The 20,960-nt window shown below is 49.6% G+C and overlaps 1 protein-coding gene across 7 annotated transcripts in view; it reads left to right on the top strand.

The window, feature by feature from the left end:
* Znf516 (zinc finger protein 516) overlaps positions 1–20,960 on the top strand; it is an 87,461-nt gene that overhangs the window by 40,243 nt on the left and 26,258 nt on the right. For all 7 annotated transcript variants that reach the window (XM_087895895.1, XM_087895897.1, XM_087895896.1 and 4 more), the window contains exon 2: positions 5,205–7,143. In XM_087895895.1, the coding sequence (XP_087752021.1) occupies positions 5,364–7,143 (1,780 nt within the window). In that variant the 5' untranslated portion in view covers positions 5,205–5,363. The remainder of the gene's footprint in view (positions 1–5,204; positions 7,144–20,960) is intronic.

Here is a 20,960-nt window from a genome sequence, read left to right as displayed (position 1 = left end):
GCCCTAGTTCCCCCCCCCTCAGAAAGTCATATGGGGTCCTAGTCCCCCCCCCCGACACAAGCAGGTCAGATGGAGCCTTTGCCCCCGCCCCAGGAAGTCGTATGGGGTCCTAGTGCCCCCCCACACCAGCAGGCCAGATGGAGCCCTTGCCCCCCCCCGAAAATCGTATGGGGTCCTAGTGCCCCCAATACCAGCAGGTCCTGATGCGCAGAGCCCAGCCACACTGCTATCTCAGATGCAGTCCCCTCACAAGAGCTTGTCAGTGCTCACAAATGGCACATCACTCCATCGGGCCTTCTGGAAATGTCTCTCAGTCCTGCCGGCACACGACAGGCATGCTATCTGTAACTGGGGTTTGTGGTTTGCTGCACCTTCTAACCTCGGAGCACCCTCTCTCACCTTGCCTTGCTCAGTTCCAGTCCGTCCCAACATGCTCAGCTCGCCTAGGACCGAGTGCTATCAGGCAGCCTCTTCTCATGTCTGCCCTACATGGGTGCTTGGCACTTGGGGAGCATGTGATGAGTCCTGGGGTGCTGGGAGTGACTCCGCCTCTCGCATTATTCTGTGATAATATGATATGGCCTGTATCATATTCCCTCTTCCATGGGCATCTAGGGTTTTACTTTGGGGTGATTACTCCCCCTATCCATAGAGTGACCCCAGGCACACTGGTGTCACCGATGCCCAGAGCAAGGGTGAGTGTGTATGGGGTGACATGCCTGTGCTGTGGGGTTGTAGGGCTCCTCATCGGGAGGATCTGTGGTTGGCATGGGGCTCAGAAGTTAATTCTGTTTCCAGTCTGTGGAGTTTGATACCCAGGCAGTGTAGCTACTTCGCCTGATGGAGCCTGCTGGGTGACGTGGGGAGCTGGAGAAACTCTCTGTGTAGGGTTTGCTGCCTGGTGGTCTCTTATCTAGAGAGAGTCACTTGACTTTCCTGTGTCACCTGGTGATCGAGGGTCAGAAGAGGCTGTTTGGGGTGCGACAGCTTGGTGCCATCAGGCCTGGGCTGTGCTGTTTATGTAATTTTCTTAAAAGTTCAGTCATACATTCCCGTTCTCTCCAGTTCTATCATATCTAAGACACGTTAATATTTTACTTTCCCCTATTTAAAAAAGTAAATCTGATTATTCAACTTTTATAAAGTGAAACCCACTATTTAGAAATCTCTCTCTGTGTCTCTGTCTCCCTCCCTGCCCATCCCTCTCTCCTTCCCCCCATCCCCTCTTTTTAGTTTTTCAAGAAAAGGTTTCTCTTGTCTGTCCTGAAGCTCACATTGTAGACCAGGCTGGCCTCAAACTCAGAGTATTTGCCTGCCTCTGCTTCTCAAGTGCTGGGATTAAAGGCACGCACCACCAACACCCAGCTCCAAAGCACCTTCTAGAAAGCGACTTCACCCTAACTGGTTCTCTGCACCTTGGAGAAACTTCCACATAGAGCAGACCCCACTGGGAATCTATTTTAAGATGCCAGAACAGCCAAAACAATTTGTTAAAGCCTTGCCTGTCTAGTTCTGAGTTTCAGCAGTGAAAAAATGGGTATACGCTGTCCAAAACCTGCAGTGTTTCACGTGCGCCCTGGTGTCCTCACAGCAGCGGAACACACCACCCTGTGCCTCCTCCTCATGCTTGTGTGGCTCTGGATACCTCTGTCACCCTCGCCTAGGTAGCAAGTTAGCATGTATCAGCTGGGTACTTGAAGGTTGATGTGCTTTATGGAAGCCCCAGCTAGCCAGATGGTGCTGACTGTCTGGTCACAGGGTGCTGTGTGTGTGTGTGTGCGCGCGCGCGTGCGTCACTGCCTGTTGGGTAAGAATATGGTAGGTAAATGTCCTAGCCGAAATCACTGGAGACTGTCCTAGCCGTTGAGGCCTCGGGCTTTAAGGGCAGTAGATTGGTATGGGTGGTGGGTCCTGTGATCTTCATCTCTTCATCAGGGTTCTGAGATCAGTATCTGTGGTCAGTTTTGCAGCTGACATTCTTGATTAATAGCAGTTTGCACCTGTAGCCAAAGGAACACGTATAGTCTGTTGGGTTGGCCCCTAAGTGACTCTGTGAGGGTCTGTGGTGGAATTAGTTCTTGACGAGGCCTACATTAGGAGGAACAGTGACCCAGGCCTCTGGGTCAGAGCGGCTAGGTCTCCATGCAGCTCCTTAGGTAATGGTGCCTGGGCTCGGCTGTGGGCACTCTGCAGTTCATATGACTGCAGTTTCTCCTCAGCACCATTAGTGCTCAGAAATCCAGCCTGGCTGGTTCTCCTGGGCTTTGTTTCAGGATGGCTTATTGAGGACCTAGTGGGCAGTAGGCAGAAGGCTGCCTATGGTACTGAGACCCTGCTCTGAGTGAGTGATGTTTTGTTCATTACAATGCCTGACTTGATGGCCCTAGGTAGAGCTGTAAGCTAGCTTTGGAGATGGCTAGGTAGAACATGGCAGCTGCCCACCGCTTGCCCCAGTCTCTGAGGGTAGGTGTCCCGCTGTGACGGGTTGGGGTGGTTGGAGTCAGACCAAGCATTGAGATGATGGGGAGGAGAGAGATGGGCACATGTCAGTGGTTGAGCAGAGCAACAGAGATCCCTTTTGGTCCTCCGGGTACACATGGCTCTGTCTTGTCATTTCCTTCCATTTTCAACAGATAGATGTCCCAAGGGGGTGGGGTACAGGAGAAGGTGAGGGGGAGAGGATGGAACTAGCTGTGCCGTGCTGTCATAGAGGCGGGATTCCACACCACACGTCTGTAGCTGAGGCTGCACGGGTGTCGTCTGCAGAGGGCATGTGGGTTACGGCATGGGCACTTCAGGCCTTCTTGCTATAACTGTTCCTTGCGTGCTACCTCTGTGGTCCCTGCTTACCTAGTGCCTATTTTTTCTGAGTCTTTCCTGAGGCTGTGGAATGTGACCGTATAATTCTCTTGGGTAGCTGGATGGCATTGAGCACCCTTGACGGATACATGTTCGTTAGTATACAGAGTCTGAAATACCTTCAGGACTATTCATATCCAAGATTTGTTTTCTTCCCCATAATTTATCGCTATATAATTCTTTAAATGTACAAGACTTTTATACCCTATTTGGTCCTTAAGTTACACGTAAATAATTTTTCATCCATATTTTTATATGTTTCTCATTCAGCATTTCCAGAGGTACTGAAGTAATGTCTAGGAAAAGGTGGTACTTCCTAGGTATTATTTGCCTTTTATATTAATTTATATATATCATTGTAAATAGCTATACAGCCATATAAAACTCCTTGATAAAATCATTTAAATACATTTGTCATTGAGACAGGGTCAAGATCACTTGTTTATCCATTTTGAGAAGTTTATATTTTTGCTTTACTTTTGGGGCCAGTGAGCTTTGGGCTTTGTCCCTGCTGTTAGTCTGTGGAGGAGCCAGGAAGGCATGCCTTGCAGGAGACTGCTGAGCCTAGCCTGCTTATGTTCATTTTGTTGTCCTAGAGACCTGTAGGGGGCGCTGCCCAGCCCGGCCTGCCTGTGTTCATTTAGGTTGCTTGGAGACCTGTAGAGGGCGCTGCCCAGCTTGTCTTGCCTGTGTTCATTTGGGTTCCTTGGAGACCTGTAGAGGGCGCTGCCCAGCTTGGCCTGCCTGTGTTCACTTAGGTTCTTTGGAGACCTGTAGAGGGCGCTGCCCAGCTTGGCCTGCCTGTGTTCACTTAGGCTCTTTGGAGACCTGTAGGGGGTTTCTCCCCTGCATGTTTAAGCATGTGCTCTGACAGCAGGCTCTGGAGGGGAAAGCCCTTCCAACAGACGCAGCAGCTGTTCTGTGGCAGGCATTTGTGTGCCGGTCCATCTCACAGTTCCTGCCAGCCCTGGGTGGTCTGGGCTCTCTCCTCAGCTCCATCTGTGTTTTAAGGTCACTCTCAGATTTCTACCTGGTGGAGTGTTTGTGGTCATGTTGCACTCAGAATCCCCAGTTCCTGAGAGGATGCCTGGATGATGCTTGCTATATCCAGTGGCTTGCAGCACGTGCTCCCTCTGTTGGTTGGTGGTTTCCTTCTGGGCTTATCTCAGCAAATGGGTTCAGGGGATGCCCAGAGCAGGCAAGGAACTGGTACTTAAGGGTCTTGGGTGTGCTTGATTAAGACAGGTGTGAGCACATCACTAGATGAAAACGGAAACTCGGCATGTCGTTTCTTTGTGTTCTGTAAAATTCTGCAATTGTGAAGTGTGTGTGTGTGTGACAGAGAGAGAGAGAGAGAGAGAGAGAGAGACAGAGACAGAGAAAGAGAGACAGAAACAGAGACACGAAGGGAGGGAGGGAGGGAGGTAGGGGAGGGGAAAGTGTCTTGGCACCATATTCCGATCTGTACCAGACATAGGCACATAGGCAGCCAGGGTTGGGTGGCTGTCATGTAGTGGGTAGGACTCAGGAAGAAACCTGTTTCTTATTCTCTGGTGGGTGGATAGGTGTAGAATTGGTGTGCTCATACAGTGTGTGGACTTACAAGAAGGGTTGAGCATCTTTTGGTCATTGTTAGGGCTAGAGTTTGAATCTGACCCATGAGGACACAGTGAGCCAGGAAGGAGACCACACAACCTTTTGGTTGAAGGCCTCCTTCCTGCAGTTAGGACTCAGTACCGTGGCTGCAGCTTGGGGTTCCTTGGAACATAGGAAGGAAACTGTAGGCTGGGCCAGCTAAGCCTGGTAGCGTGATCTGTGGCTGTGCCGTAACCAGCAGTTGCACACAGAGACGGGGAGCTGCCACAGCCGCGGGACTTGGGTGTTCCTGCATTCCTAGTGGGGGGCTTGCCTCCCCAGTGGTGAAACCAGCTGTGTGTTCTTCAGCTCCTGTCAGTTGTTCACCCCTGAGGTGCAGGGACCCTGGGCTCCAGATCCAGCCAGACTCCACCTCCATCTTTTACTCTGACCCTCTGCCCTTTATTGCCTTACATCCTCTTGTGCAGAAATCTGCATTTCTCCATGCCTATAAACGGTGTTTCTGTAGTTTTTCTGAAAGATTTACTCTTTTGGTGGGATTGTGGTAGAAGTTACTTCCTTTAGCATGAACTATTAGTTTTAATTACGGGGCGAAGGGCTCGGCGTTCACCTGTTTGCTTTCTGTGAGCAAACTTTCTCTTAGGTTCAGATTGGTTTTCATGGTGGAGTATGTAGGACTGACCACAGGCAATACTGTGCGCTCGATTACACGGGATGCTGTATTTACGGGGCTTTTGTCTCTGTTACAGGTGCTTGCTGCTGTCTGCTACATCCCAGAATATGCACCCACTCATCGCAAGTACCTCTCTCCCCTCTGGGCAGCAGGAGCCCCTCTGAAAATGGAGAGATAAGACCCACCTCCAGGCCCTCACGACACAAGGCTGTGCTCTGACACCCACATCGTCCTAATGGATCGCAGCAGAGAGGCCGAGATGGAGCTGAGGAGAGGACCCAGCCCACCCAGGGCTAGCAGGAGCCATGAGGTGGATGTAGACAAGGCTGCATGCCACAGCTGCTGCATCTGTGGCAAGAGCTTTCCGTTCCAGAGCTCGCTGTCACAGCACATGCGCAAGCACACGGGAGAGAAGCCCTACAAGTGTCCCTACTGTGATCATAGGGCTTCCCAGAAGGGCAACCTCAAGATTCACATCCGCAGCCACCGTACAGGGACTTTGATTCAGGGGCACGAGCCAGAGGCAGGCGAGGCTCAGCTGGGTGAGATGCGTGTCTCTGAGGGCCTGGATGGGTGTGCCAGTCCTACCAAGAGCACCTCAGCCTGCAACCGCATGCTGAACGGGGCTGTGCCGATGGACAACAGCAAGATCCTGCTCAGGAGCAGCCGTAAGGAGGCGGAGGGGGCGGCCGGTGCCCAGGAAGATGCGGAGGCCATGGTGCAGTGTTCCTTCTGTAAGAGCCGGTTTGAACGGAAGAAAGACATGGAGCTGCACGTGCACCAGGCCCACAAGCCGTTCAAGTGCAGGCTGTGCAACTTTGTCACCTTACGGGAGGAGTCTCTGCTGAGCCACATCGAGAGGGACCATATCACCGCACAGGTGCCCAACGGCGGTAGCGAGGCCTGTGTGGAGAATGGCAAGCCCGAGCTGAGCCCCGGGGAGTTTCCATGCGAGGTGTGTGGCCAGGCCTTCAGCCAGACCTGGTTCCTGAAGGCGCACATGAAGAAGCACCGGGGCTCCTTCGACCACGGCTGCCACATCTGTGGCCGGAGATTCAAAGAGCCTTGGTTCCTCAAGAACCACATGAAGGCCCACGGACCCAAGGCAGGGAGCAAGAACAGGCCCAAGAGTGACCTGGACCCCATTGCCACCATTAACAATGTGGTGCAGGAGGAGGTCATTGTCGCGGGCCTGTCCCTCTATGAGGTCTGCACAAAGTGCGGGAACCTGTTTACAAACCTGGACAGCTTGAATGCCCATAACGCCATACACCGCAGAGTCGAAGCCAGCCGGACACGAGCCCCGGCTGAGGAGGGGGACACGGAGGGCCCCCTGGACACCAAGCAGTTCTTCTTACAGTGCCTGAACCTGACACCATTCGTGGCTGGTGACGTGTCCCCCAGCGGGCAGGCTGGACGGCGGGTGGCTGAGTTGGACCCCGTCAACAGTTATCAGGCCTGGCAACTAGCCACCAGGGGCAAGGTGGCCGAGCCGGCCGAGTACCTCAAATATGGGACCTGGGATGAGGCGCCGGCAGGGGATGTCGCCTTTGACAAGGACAAGCGTGAATATATACTGGTGAGCCAGGAGAAACGCAAGCGTGAACAGGACACCCCTACTACCCAGGGCCCCCCCAGGAAGAGGGCCAGTGTACCTGGGGACCCCATGCTTTCTGGCCACCTTGACCCCCGGCCGGCCTCACGTCCCAACCGCAGGGCTGCGGCAACTACTGGCCAGGGCAAGTCCTCCGAGTGCTTCGAGTGCGGCAAGATCTTCCGCACCTACCACCAGATGGTGCTCCATTCCCGTGTGCACCGCCGCGCACGCCGGGACAGGGATCCTGAAGGGGACAGGGCAGTGCGCGCCCGCTGTGGCTCACTCAGCGAGGGGGATTCAGCTTCCCAGCCAAGCAGCCCTGGTTCAGCCTGTGCCATCGCTGACTCCCCAGGCTCTGGGCTGGCCGAGGAGGCGGTGGACGACAGTGGTGAAGAGGCCGTGCCTGAACCCGCACCAGGTGAGCAGGTGGACGTGGGTGTGTCAGGTTCCAGTAGTCACGGAACCCTTCTCCAGCTGCCCTTGTATTCAGGCAGTCTTGCTCCAGGGATTTGCATCCTCAGGTGCATCTATGCTTTGGTGACCTTGTACCCTATTTGAGTCCTGTATCCAAGTGGTCATGAATTCGGGCATCCTACACCTAGTAGTCCTGGAGTTTGCAAAGGTGCAGCTGACACTGTCAGGTCCTCTACTCTCTCCTTTTTGCTGCTCACCTACAAATGCTGCAGTAATGCACACAACTGGCTTCTTGAGTCTATGGTCTCTTCTGGGTGTCTGGATTCTCTAAGGCTTGAATCCCAGACTCCTATGAAATGGCTTTGTCGTCTCTGCTTCTATCAGAACAGAGTTCTCACTGTATGACACCAATATACACACGCTTGTGCATGCTCCACATGCACACAGAGAGACACTGCATATAAACACTCAAAACATACACATACTTGTTCATGTGCAAAACATGTGCATATATCTACACATGTGTATATCATATACATACATGACACACATTCATGGAAACATGTCATAGGTAGTGTGACCCCACAGGCTCATGTATGTGAATGGTCAGTCATCAGGGAGTGGCACTATTTGAAAGGGACTGGAAGGGGTGGTCTTATTGGAGTGGGTGTGGCCTTGTTGTAGGAATTGTGTCACTGCGGGTGGGCTTTGAAGTTTCAGAAGCTCATGCCAGGCCCAGGCTCTCTCTCTTTCTCTCTTCGACCTGTGGTCAGGATGTAAAGCTCTCAGCTCCAGTGCCATGCCTGCCTGAATGTCACCATGCTCCCGTTATGATGGTAGTGGATGAGATCTTTCAGCTGTAAGAAAACCTCAAACCAAATGCTTCCTTTTATAAGAGTTGCTGTGGTCACAGTGTCTCTTCACACAACAGAACAGTGACTAAGACAGATAGACACTGCAAACACACGTATACAGGCACACATGCATATACATAAACGTGGATAATGTCCATGTGTACACATCACATTCGGACATACCATATATCCACAAATACACACTTACTCTGCACAAACAGACATATACAAATGTACATAAATATGGACATGCATACATCATACAAGCATGGAGACACTACACATAGACACTTCAGGCACACATATAAAAACACATGCATATACACAAAGCCTGCATGTACACACACATACATATATCACACAAATGCAAGGAAGCACAAATAGACACAGAAATACACATATTACTTGCTTATGCCCAGTAAACACGCATGCATAAGCACACATAAACATGTACACACCATATGCACAAACATAGCGAAATCATAAAACACAACATGCATTATATGTAGAGATCATAAACATAACACTTGTTGATGCATAGTCATACATGCCCACATATCACATATTTAGCATGCACTGCACACGTCATGAGCTTGTTCTTGTGTGTGCGCGCGCGCGCGCGCACACACACACACACACACACACACACACACACACACACACACTCTACATGCTCATGTACACTCACTTTCCTCTTCTCCTCTCTTAGTGCCAGACATCTGGGTGAAAGACTAACTTAGAATCTCTGTGTAGTTATAATTAATCCCCTCGGATTCAGGTAACCCTGTGGGCTTAGAGACTGTTAATTGGAACAGATTTCTTTTCAAATAGCAGCCATAAAACTGTTTCCAGATCCCTGCGTTGACATTTTCATAATTTTCCCATTTTTAAAATAAATTTTGAGGATTTTGGTGTTGCCTTTGTTGTTTGCCATGGGCAGTTGCCGTGAAGGGAAGGCGGTGCTCGAGGCGTGGAACCTGGGGCTGCACGTGGGATGCTCTGTGGTCTCGCAGCCAGGGAGACTCTTGCTTTTACTTGAAGTTGGGCACTCACAGTCAGAGGCGCCCGTGGCAGAGCTGTTGTGTCTGCAGCAGGGAGGAAGGAGGGCCTGCATGCTCTCCTTAGACAGATGCTCCTCTTCCCTGCTCGGGGCTCACATTGTTAGATTTATGCACTGTGCTACATACCCGACTGCTGCACTTACATCCACTGAGGCATCAGACCTGGGCACAGAAGCCGTTTGGGGAATTCTGTGTGGAGTCTGAGCATCCGCAGGGACTAGAGAACCAGGACAGCATGCTGCCTGTCAATCTCATCGTTCCTGGAGCTGGTCACTCATCTCCAGGGAGGGGTAGGGGAACAGGTGTTCATGAGAGGGGAGGGCTCATTACCGAGGCTCTTCTGTATTCCTCTGGCAGCGTAAGGTACAAAGTCTGATAAGCTGATGGCAGCCCCGGGTTGGCCTTTTTGAACTTTAATCTCTCCCCTTTATTTTGTATACCTGTGAATTTTACTGGCAGTGTTCTGATAACACCAACCATTTTGTCGTGTGTGCATCTTGGGTAAAATATTAGGGAAACGCTGTATCTTTTTTTCCACCATGAGGAGAAAAATTTGTTTTTGTAACATTAGGGATCAAACCCACGGCCTTGGGTGTGGGGTGAGCACTTCCCCAGTGAGTGACGTTGTCATTGTCTATTTTTTGAGACCAGATCTCACGGAGTAGTGGAGGCAAGTCTTGAACTAACTCTGTACCCAAGCTGGCCTTAAACTTTCAATCCCCCTGCCTCAGCCTCCTGAGTAGCAGAGGTTACAGGCTTTCACCGCCCCGTCAGAGAGGAAAGCTTTGGACTCTAACTCCCATCCTCTTTGAGGAAGTGTGCTGAGGTCCATTCAGAGCCAGGCGGCCGCTGAGCAAGATGAGCTTGGCTTTTCAAAGGTTTAAGTAAATACTTAAAAAAGTCATCTCTGTGTGCCTGCCTGTCTGTATGTACACCCTGCCCACGGAGTCCAGAAGAAGCTGTTAGAGCTCCTGAAACGAGTTATGAGTGGTCGTGAGCTTGTAAGATGCTAAGGACCGAGCTCTTGTCCTTCGCAAGAATAGCCTGTGCTTTTAAGCACTGAGCCGTCTCTGCAGCCATACTTCAAAACATTTACCCCCTTGAGTTTATCAAGTATCAGAGACCGTTGCCTCCTTTACAGAAGACTGTGAGAATTTCCACCAGTAAAATGAGACAGTGGCTGGTGCTGGCCCTGCGCTTACCATTGCCTGAGGGTGAGCCTGAGCTCCTCCTCCTCCGCCCTTTACCTGCTCAGTGCGGCCATGGTAGGCGGTCACCTCCACAGCACGGCCATGCATTACTGGGTGTCGAACCCCGAGGGTTTGTGCCTGCCGGGCAGACACACTCTACCACTCAGCCACATCTCCAACCAGACTCTTAAAAAAGAAATTAGCTATTATCTGTCTGTCTTTCTGTCTGTCTATCAAGATATAGATGTATATTTTCCCATTGTCCTATAAATAGCATGTTATATTTGATTTTAGCTGTGGGAGCAGAGAGATGAGGTTGCACCCATTAGTAAGGAAGAAGAGAGATGTTTGTGTCAGTGTCTCTGTGGGAGCATGACAGTGTTGCAGAGTCTCGTGGACCTGCTGATGTCACTTCCTGTGATTTCCAAGGACAGTGTCTTCCCACCTGAATGCCTAGGATTCTGCTCATAGGAGCGCTTGGTGTGTAACTGAGTTATGGGGTCTTGGCTGCTCCTGAAGGAGACAGGTGTCACCGGTCATATCACGTGACTCCTTTCACCCTGTTGGGAAGGTCTGCTGAGTCTTTTGGACCAGCTGTTTTCGAAAAGAAAACTTTGAATCCTGGCGTCTGCATGGTGTCCCTTTCTTGCTCTCTCTTTTTTTCCCCCAAACATGCACAGAACTTTGGAAAATGCTCGTCTATCTTGCTATTAGGATTGCAAGTCTTTAAATAAAGTATTTTATATTTCCATAAGACATCAACGGAATGTCCAGCTAGCATTTAGAAATCAATGATACAGAGAGTGAAACTCTTAACGAGGGCCAGCCTAACATGGCTGTGTTGAAATTAGCATCCAGATCTCTGCTAATTTCATTAAATACCATTTGCTCTGTAGTTTTACCCAAGTAGCAGTTTTGACATCCAAGGGTTTATGTGGGTGCTGCTTTCTGGATCTGCCTGTAGGGGGCTGTCTTGCTCATGGTGGTTCCTTCTGAACATGGCTGGACCAGACAGCCAGCATCCCTGACACATGTATTAGTGTGTCATCGACCTAAGAGTCATGGAAAGCTGCTGAACTGGGCTGTTGAGAAGTGACTCAGCACAGTTAGAAACCGTGTATTTGAAAATCGCAAAAGTTTGCATTTTTAATAGAGGTACAGGGTATATACTTAACTATCTAAAACCCTAATATTTATCTGCAGAAGCACAGCCAGGAGCTCAGAAAACCGCCATTTATAATGATAGACCTCAGGTCAGTAGGTGAGAAGGACGCCGTGCAGAACACAGTGACTAGCAGCACTTGAAGGGATTACACGCGTGACAAGGGTCCTCTCTTCAGGAGTATTTGGAGTTAGGCCATCCTGACCTGCACTCCCTGAGCTGAGAAGCTGGGCCTGCATGGACCAGTGCGGTCGTCACAAGTATTCAGCATGCTTTTCCTGTGAAGCAGCTATGGTCCCGCTCTGCTGTTCACATACCACTACATTAGAACGAATGTGACCGTCCTTGTTCTTGTCTGTGTCTGTTGTGCTGGACACATGTGTGTGTCACCTGCTTGGAGCACCTGACCTTGTATTGTCATTGGATCATCCTAGGTTGGATGTGTGCTGAGTGTGGAGGTGGCAGTTAGAAATAGGCCATTGGGAGCTCTGCTGTTAAGTTCCTATTTGATCTGAAAATGCAGCTGTGTTCTCCTCCCACCCCTGTGGGCCACCCACCCCTACCAGTTTATACAGACTGGGATTACACATGCTTAAGCTGCTGCCTCTGGCTTTCCTGTGAGATCTGGGAACCCGAAGTCAGGCCTTCAGGCTTGTGTGGCTGGTGCATCATCCACTGAACTGTCTCCCCACCTGCAGGGCTCTTTAAGGAAAATCTGCTGGTTGTTCCTGGTCGTGTCAGGAGAATGCCTACTGATAGTGCTCACAGTGATTGGTTTAGAACCTTTGGCTGGAGCCTAAAGCCTGTTCCTGTCAGGTGGATCCATTTCTTGGATGGGGCCACAGGCTGCAGAGATGTTGTAAAGCCTGCATGTACACTTTGTCCCTTGGTGTCATGTGTTGTTCAGAGAAGCCCCTACATTTCCATCAGAACCGAGGGTAGGCTCTCCTGAGCCAGCTGGAGCCTGTGCATGGGGGCAAGGCTTCCCCCAGGTGGCCTCCTTCCTCCAGGGTGTGGCTCTCCTCATGGGTGCGGCTCTGCTATTCCTCAGCTCTGGCAGGAGTTGGTGGTGTGCGGTTCGATTGTGGTGTGTGTTCATGTGGGAATTATGAATTATTTATTAGGTTTGGATTTTGAATGCTGGAACATTGACTCTCACTGCTCATGTATGGTCCAAGGTCTTTATCGGTAAGTTTAGAGGTGGGTGTGTGGGCATTTCTAACTAATTTCCCATGTGCCGGATCTAATCCGAGGCTGGCTTTCCACAAAAGCTTGTAGGAGGTACCCTTTGTTTATACCATTGGCGTATGTTTTTGCATATTAAAAATATTGACAAGCCAGTGGTGGCATATACCTTTAGTCCCAGCATTGGGAAGCAGGCACAGGTGGGTGTCTGTGAATGTGAAGCCAGCCTGGTCTACAGAGTGAGTCCCAGGCCAGCCAGAGCTGTTACAGTGAGTCCCCGTGTTTTATCAAGATTGAAAAAGGGGCTAATTATAGGGCTAGGCAGTAGTACTTTTTTTTTTTTCTGGCCTCTGCTCGATTCTGTGTGTGAGGTTAATGCATTAATATACCGTTTTATCCTGTGTTATTTACAGGGGGAAGCCATTGATTTGAAAGAAGTATTTTCGCAGATTAGTAAGACATTTGGACTGGCTGTGAGCTGCCAAATATGCTCATGTAAAGACGTGCCAAGTCTGGGTGTTACTCATGCGCTTGCTTTAACTGCAGAATGATTACTTTCAGCAGTTATGAATAAGCTGTATTCCAAATCTAATGTGGTTTCACTTAATAGCCTAATTCGTTATTGAAATGTGGTGTGTGAATGGCAATTCAGGGCTGTCGTCTGCGAGCTTGCCTCCTATGGAAAGCTGTATATACGCAGGAATCTGACACCAGAGACCAGATGAGAGTCCATCAGAGTAAAATCTAGTTTTCCATGCTCAGTGCTTGAGTTCAGTGTGAAGTCCAGAGGAATAGTTTGTCAAGGACTGGGCAGCTAGAGAATATCTTTGATATTGAAGTGATGGCTAGGTGTCCAGTCTGACTCTGACTTACAAAGGGATTTAGGGCCAGTGAGATGACTTAGTAGGCTAAGGCCCTTGCCACCAAACCCGATAGCCTGAGTCAGGTTCCTGTAACTCACATGGTAGAAGGAGAGGACTGACTCCCACAGGCTGTCCTCTAACTTTCACGCGTGTGCCGTGACAAGAGTGTATGTGGACACCTATGAAGTAAACAAGTGTTTAAAAGAGAGGAATACTGGGACTGTTAGCCTCTGAGAACTGATAACTGCAAGAGTCAGGAGAACATGGTTTTACAGATCATCAATCATGGCGTTGAACTTGGTGGGGACATGGTGGGAATTTCTCACTTTAAGAAATATCAATGGGCATTCCCTTTTCCAAAATGGTGTAGAATCGCAGGAGAAGGCTCCTAGGTGAAGCTGAACGCTAGCGACATGGGCCTGGATTGCTGAGAACCAGAAAGTTGACGAGTGGGCAGGGTAGGAAGTTTTCCATTCAGGCGCGAGGAAAGTAGTCTGAAAGTACTGGCTGGACTGAGGAGAAAAGGAGCCAGAGCACCAGTGGTTTCTATGGCAACAGTCACTCTGCCGCTGATTGAGGTTCCCTCTGTGGGTGTGACGGTCTGCGCTCCAGGGGTAAATGGCGTGATGACTTGGCCTGAGCAGTTCAGGCTTCCGGCGCCCTGTTGTCCTGGGCGAGGTCCCAGTTTGTGGAAATAGTTTTGTTTGGATGTGAAGGCCACATAGTGTTGGGGTGATGCTCTTGGCCTTTGGGGAGGTTTGAGCCAGAAGCTCAGCAGATGTCTCTAGAGAGGCCAGAGGCTGGTCCTTCCTGTGGCCTCTGGCCTTTGCCTCACAGTGACCATAGTCGTGGTCCAGCCGCAGCATCCTCACCGCGTCACGTCCTGCCATCCCTGCATCCGCTGTCACTGTACTCATCCTTGTCCCCTGTGTCTTCTCCGCCTGGTCCTGCCTAACTGGTCTTCTCAGGGTGGTGTCTTGATGTTCTGTGGTGGCAGAGGGTCTTCTTCGACAAGATTAGGGTCTCCAGGTCCACCCTCTTCACGGAGGACTCTGCACCCCTCACCAGGCATGCCTGACCCTGACCGCCCTAGAGATGAAAAGGAAGGACAAGGGAGAGAATGGTCCCCGCTCACCTGGTGAGGTCGTCTATCTTACCCAGGATGCCTTGGGTGTGTTGAGAAAGCTGGGATGATATTCAGGACTGGGCCCATTTCTGGTACTACAGCTGGTTTTAGGATTCTGCTCAGTCATTTTTTAGTTTTACAAGTTCACGTATGAGGGCTATTTCTGAACAGTCTGAATCACGCCCATGTTCTCAGGCAGGAGACTGTCACCCTCTGCTGACTTTTTTTCACCTACTTCACAGAAATGTTTTATTTTGACCCCACCTCCCACTCTCAGGTCTTTGGAAGGCATTTGTGTAAGGATGTATTTGTGTGGACTCTGTGTGTAGGGTTTGCTACTTCAGGAGACCAGTCTGTCTTGCTCTGGAGCTCCTGTTTTCAACATCTCAGCGTGCCTTAGGGAATTTTCCATGTGGGTAGGATGACCTCTGCCTCCCTTGCTCAGAGGTGTAACATGAGGGCTGGCATCATGGCTAAGAGTTCCAGTAACAGCCAGATGGCTCGGTGGCCACCTGTCACTCTAGGCTCAAGAGGCAGAGACACACTGAGCCTGGTGGTGCACACCTTTAATCCCAGTACTGGGGAGGCAGAGGCTGATAGATCTTTGTGAGTTTGAGACCAGGACCCTGTTACTGAGACTGTCTCAAACAGCAACAAAAGAGAGGCAGAGCCAGGACCCCTGGGATAAACTGGCACACAGCTTGATTTGAATAGCCAAATCAGTGAGCTCTGGGGTCCACAGAGAGGCTGCATCAGAAGATTAAGTGAAGAGAGACGAGAGGACACCAGACGTCAGCCTAGGGATTCCACGTACACACATGCATGCAAACATGCAGACTATACACATGCAAACTACATCTGCGTGTGCACGATGCACGCAGTATTGCAAGATACTGTTTTTTTTTTTTTTCACTTGCTGACTCATGCTCAGGTTTTTTGCCTTCTCGTAGGTGTTGGGCTGTGGTCATCATGCCCCAGATGCAGCTCATGGGAACACTCAGGAGTCTGCTGTGGTTGATGCCTTTTAGTAAAGTTGCTGCTTCCTGGTGTTTGCACCTTTTGTGTCGGGACAGACACTGACCCTTGAACTTAATAATTCTCCTATGTACCATCCAGCCACCTGTGTCATGTTGGTGACACCCTGGCAAAAGTAGTTGAGGAAGGAAGTGCTCACTTTGGTTCATAGTGTAAGGTACAGCCCATTATGGCTGCCTGGTCAAGGCAGCAAACGCTTGAAGAAGCTGGTGACTTTAAATCCGCAGTCGGGGGAAAGAGCAGGGAACGCTGGTGCTCAGCCTACTCCCTAGCAGGTTTTCAAATGGTGCTGCCTAGGGAATGGTGCTGCCCATGCTCTGGGTAGGTCTTTTCATCGCTATCAACCTGATCGAGATAATCCCTCATAGGCATGCCCAGTGTCCACCAGTCTGCGTACTCCCTCCAGGTATGCATGGAAGCTTGTCCACAAGGCGATGTGCATCCTGTCAACTTGACAGTCAACACTAATGGTCACCTCCACCATATACATCACCACATACACCTTCATGACAGCTACACTAACCATCACCTCCACCATATACATCACCATGTACACCTTCATGACAGCTACACTAACCATCACCTCCACCATATACATCACCACGTACACCTTCATGATAGCTACACTAACCATTACCTCTACCATATACATCACCATGCTTTTTGTGTGCATGCTTTTATGCTTACTAACCCTTTATATTCCTTAAAGGGTTTCCTCAGTCATGGACTTGGAGCCAGTACACTTTTCTGGTGTGTATAGTGCTAGGAATTGAGCCTGGGACCTCACACATGGAGGACTCTACTAAGCTATATCCTGGCCTTAGTCTTTCACCTTTTAACTTGCAGTGACTCTTTCTTAGAGATTTAAATATTTTATTTAGTATGTTTCAAATACGTCCTTCTAGTTTTTTTGTTGTTTAAAATTTTATTTATGAAGTCTTTTATTGTGGGAGTTCTAAAAGGTCAGAGCTGTCCCATATCCCTATAGTGTTTTTGAATTTTCGTATATGACTGAGAAAGTCATCTTTGTCCTGCTGTGAAAATACTTTCATCGAGTAAGTCAAACTTGGATTGTTACATTTTCTTCATTCTGCAGTATTAAGCCTCACTGGACTTCATATGCGTTCTGTGAGGAGTTCCTCAGTTTCCCCACATGGTTACCTAGTGTTCCCAACCTTTCCTATTCCTGTTGGTCTCCTCTTCCCTCCTCTGAACTGTGACTGCATCCTACGTGACGCTCCCGTTGATAGGTGTGTTGTGGATATTGTTTGCTAACACTGAGTGTGTCAGAGGCTGAGAGGGTTAGACAGATCTTCTCAGGGTTACACAGTCATGAGTATGGGAGCTAGGACATAATGGCGGTTGTCAGTGCTCACTTAAGTCCCCCACAGGCTGGGGAGGGAGGGGAGGAGGAAGGGCAGGCAGGAAGCGGGCTCCTGACCTTGCACATCTCTTCTCTCCATCCCTGCCCTCTAGCCTGGTCGCCTTGCGCAGCTATCCTAGAATTGATTTGCTCTAAAGCCCAGATAGCAAATCTCTTTTCTCTGAGCTCTAGTGAGACAGATTTCTTCTTTCTATAGTGTTTGTGTGCTCACATCAGCCTCTGCATGCTTCCGGCCTGGGTGTTGATGCACGCACGGCCTTGTTGAAGTCGTTTATCCAGACAGTGTGTTTGTCTTCAGGAGTTGAGGTTGCCAGATTTGTTAAGTGAAAATACAGCATGGTTGATTAAATTTGAAGTGTAGATAAACATAACTCCTCTGAAGAAGCATGAGTATATCCCATGTGGTGTTTGGGTGTTAGAGCAGGGTTCTCCCAGAAGGAAATGGGTTGGCTTCAGGCAGTGAGTCCAGCGGCTGCTCCCCATACTTCCACCAGCGTCAGATTGTCCCAGAAACCGTGGTCTTCTACTTGTCTTCTTTTGGGAATCACTAAAACTCGCAGTTTGTTTATCTGAATCCTTTTTTTTTGGAGGTAGTGTTTTCAACTGCTGTCGCATTATGTGGTATTCATAATGCGCTAATCCCGCGAGAGTCAGGTCTGCATTTGGGCCTCCATGACATCCGCACAGTGTTCAGTTTTTCTGGTAAGAATGCAGATTTGCTTTTGAGTAGTGCGTGTCCAGTGGATGAGGCCTGGGTGAGACCTCCTGCTCAGGGAGGCCTGAAGACCCAAGGAAGTATCTCCTTCCCTGTCTGGCCTGAGGAAGGAATTACTAGCTCTGCCCACATTTCTTTGATCGTCTCTTGTAGTTAGGATTTCCCAGACGTGTCTCCCATTTGTAGTGAAGTATTTCAGCCCCTCTTTTCTGTGTCGGACGAGTTCATAGCGGTGCGCATTCACACAGTGTGAAGTGGGTCTTTGGCCGTGAGTTCCCCTGGTGGGTGTTCTCTTTCTGTCTGGAGTTTTACTGATGTTGGGCCTGACACCACTCTTGTAGGCAGTGGGTGAAGGTGGAGTACGAGAAACAAAGCGAAACAGGGCTAATGGTGCTTCCCTGTGTCTTTGCTGATGGTCAGAAGTCAGTGCACTTTATCTTTCTATTACCCCATATCCGTTTTAATGTTTGCAGAAAATACAGGTAAGGGATTAAAAAAAAAGAGGATGCTACTTTTTAGAAAACTACTGCTGATTTTTTTGACAAGCGATACCAGACTAGGCCTGTTCTGTATTCCCATGTCTTAAACCTGTTCATATGTGTGTGCACATGTGTGTGGATGTGCTTGCACGTGTTGTATGCATGTTCATGTGGAGGTCTTATTTCAGTGCTCAGTGTCTTCCTCTGTAGCTCGCCACATTTATTTAGCCTTATTTATTTTTCGAGCATTTTATAGATGAGCCCTTTTTATGACATTTGTTCCTCCTTTCCCTCCGTCCAGTCCTCCTGTGGCCTCCCTAGCTCCCTCTCATGGCCTCTTGTTCTCTAATGGATAGCACAGGAAATACCATAGTACAGCATAGCAGTGGAAGTTGGTATTTTCACCCAGAGCAGGCTGGTTCTGGCATCATCTGTTCACCTTGCTGTGGGTACCAAAATCATCCCGTAAGTTAAAGCCATTGTTTCTTGATCTCTGGGGTTAGCACTGTGTTGCATGTGCTTAAAGGGAAAACAGATCATAATTACACTTAAAATGAAGTTATTGCTAAAGGGTTTTCCTGTTTTGTTTTTGGATTTGGGGCTGGTTGGTCTAGCAAATACAGTCCTTCTTATCACAGGTCTCAGGCCAGCCTGTTCCAGTGTGTGACCAGGACGCTACATGCCTGGAAGTGAAAGAGCTTATCCTGGGCGGGCGTGGGGGGAAAATAAAGAAGAAAGAGGAAACTAAAAACATCCTTTGATTAATGTAATGACTTTCCAAAACCTGCTTGTTCTTTACTGTGAAAATTCCCAGCTGTGCCTGACACAGACTGAGAAAACTCACCAGGTTGGTAACTAGTAAAATTGTGACTTTTCACGTTTTGTAGTGGGTGGGCACTCTGACCCTTTGAATATTTAGATTTCGCTTCCTATCGGGGTTTGAGGTGACACACACACACCCATTAACTTAGGCTTCCTGAGGGTGTGTGTGGAAGCAGAGTAAATGGCAGCCACCCTGACAGAGGGTGTGTGTTGCGTGGATTTGGGGTAGCGAGACTCCTGCCTGCCACTGTTTTCTGTAATCTTAATCTTGGCGTCACAAATGGAAGAGGAAAAAAGTCCTTTCTAGTGTTATTATTTCTCAGCTTTCAGCGGCCAAGACATCTTGGGTGTGAATTCAGACAGGTTTTTGTGGAGGATTTCCTTAATCCACATGCTAAGGTAAAAGAAAACCATCTTGGTTTGTTCCCAGTTAACTGTCTTAGAGGCATGTCCTACAGAACTCGGTAGAGACAAGCTAGGCCCTTTGGTTAGGGAAAGGCAGGTGGGTCGTCTACATCGTAAATTCTGGAGATTCCTGGTGTAACTCCGAGGGCTCTGGCTTCTACATCTTTGGGGGTTCATAAAATGTTGAAAGAGTGGGCGGAGCTCAGAGCATGCCATTCCAGGATGCTTCTGCACTCTCCTGGCTCTCCCTCTCCTGGATGGGGAGCCTGATCTTTGATGTGGAGCCAGAGAAGGGAACCCTTGGTGGCCGCTGCAGCCAGGCCCTCCCAGTTCAAAGCAGTGCATTGCCACCACCTGCCAAGTTCCATTTCAGAGCCTTACAGCAGCCCTCCATGGCAGCAGGCGGCGCTGCAGGGTGCTGACTCTTCACCTCTCCGTGCTCCGTCCTCCTGGCCCGTGTTCTCCTGTTTATGGAAAGCTTGCAGGTTGTGTTTGCCACACCTGAGGAGGGCTAAGTACTTCTGAATTAAATTTTCTTCCTCCTTTGCTTGCTTATTACCAACAGGTATAACCATAAATGAGATTAAGGCCTTGCTGCCCCTTTAATGTTTAGGAGGGAGCCATGGGGAAGCAGGGACCGCTCTTTATCTGGAATCCACCAAGAAGAAGGCAGCAAGAGGGAGGGTAGCGTGTGTTTTGATTGATTATTATTGATTTACTTATTTTACCAAGTCTTTGCTTGGGTACTGGAAAGACCAGATCCCTGGGCGTCCTCACTTAGGTCTTCAGATGAGGCGAGAAACTTTTCCCTTTTCTTTCTTAAGATCCACAAGAGAATCACAGCCATGATTTTCTAACTCCGGGCTTTGAGCGGCAGGGTTAACTATTTGCTCATAAGCACAAACATCCCCATACAGTAATAAGTGCGTCTGACGGTCACCTCTGTGGTCAGTGGGAAACAGGGACGTGCTGGCCTGGAGTGTCTGCCCCGATCCTGTCCCAGTCTTGGTGGGCTCTGTACCATCGCCGATTCTGCCTGGAAGATGCAGAATGAATGCTTTGAAACTGGGAAGTGCCTCCATCCAGCAAGGACTGAAGTGCGGCTTCCAGGGAGGAGGCTTTGACTATTTCCTTAAAACAGGGCCTATTTCCTCTGCACAGGGCCTTGTGTTCCGAGGTGAAGTTTCCCCTTTCCAGGAGTCATTCTTCCCGTTGGTGAGGTCTAGGATGTGGCTCACTGCACTAGATCCCCAGCTTCTGTCTAGAGTACTTGTGAGGCTGGCGTAGGATCTGTTGTTAGGAGCTCTCCTGATGGTTCAGCGAACAAATTCAATCTTCAGTTGGGAAATGGTCGCAGTAGCATGGTGGCTGGTTGGTAGTCGAGCAGATTGGCAATGGGACCAGAATTGTCCACCGAAGGAATCGTGCCGAGGGTGAGACAGGTGTTGGCCTTGGGAGAAGCACTCTGGTAAAGGGGCTAGGCTCCACCGCTGAGCCAGGTGTTTGAGGTCGGTCAGAAGCATACAGGTCGCCAGCCTTC

The sequence above is a fragment of the Myodes glareolus genome, chromosome 13 (genome assembly GCF_982192425.1).
Source record: "Myodes glareolus chromosome 13, mMyoGla1.1, whole genome shotgun sequence".
In the NCBI taxonomy this organism is placed as follows: domain Eukaryota; kingdom Metazoa; phylum Chordata; class Mammalia; order Rodentia; family Cricetidae; genus Myodes; species Myodes glareolus.
The sequence above is the reverse complement of the archived record's forward strand: the minus strand, read 5'-3'. Positions and strand labels throughout refer to the sequence as shown.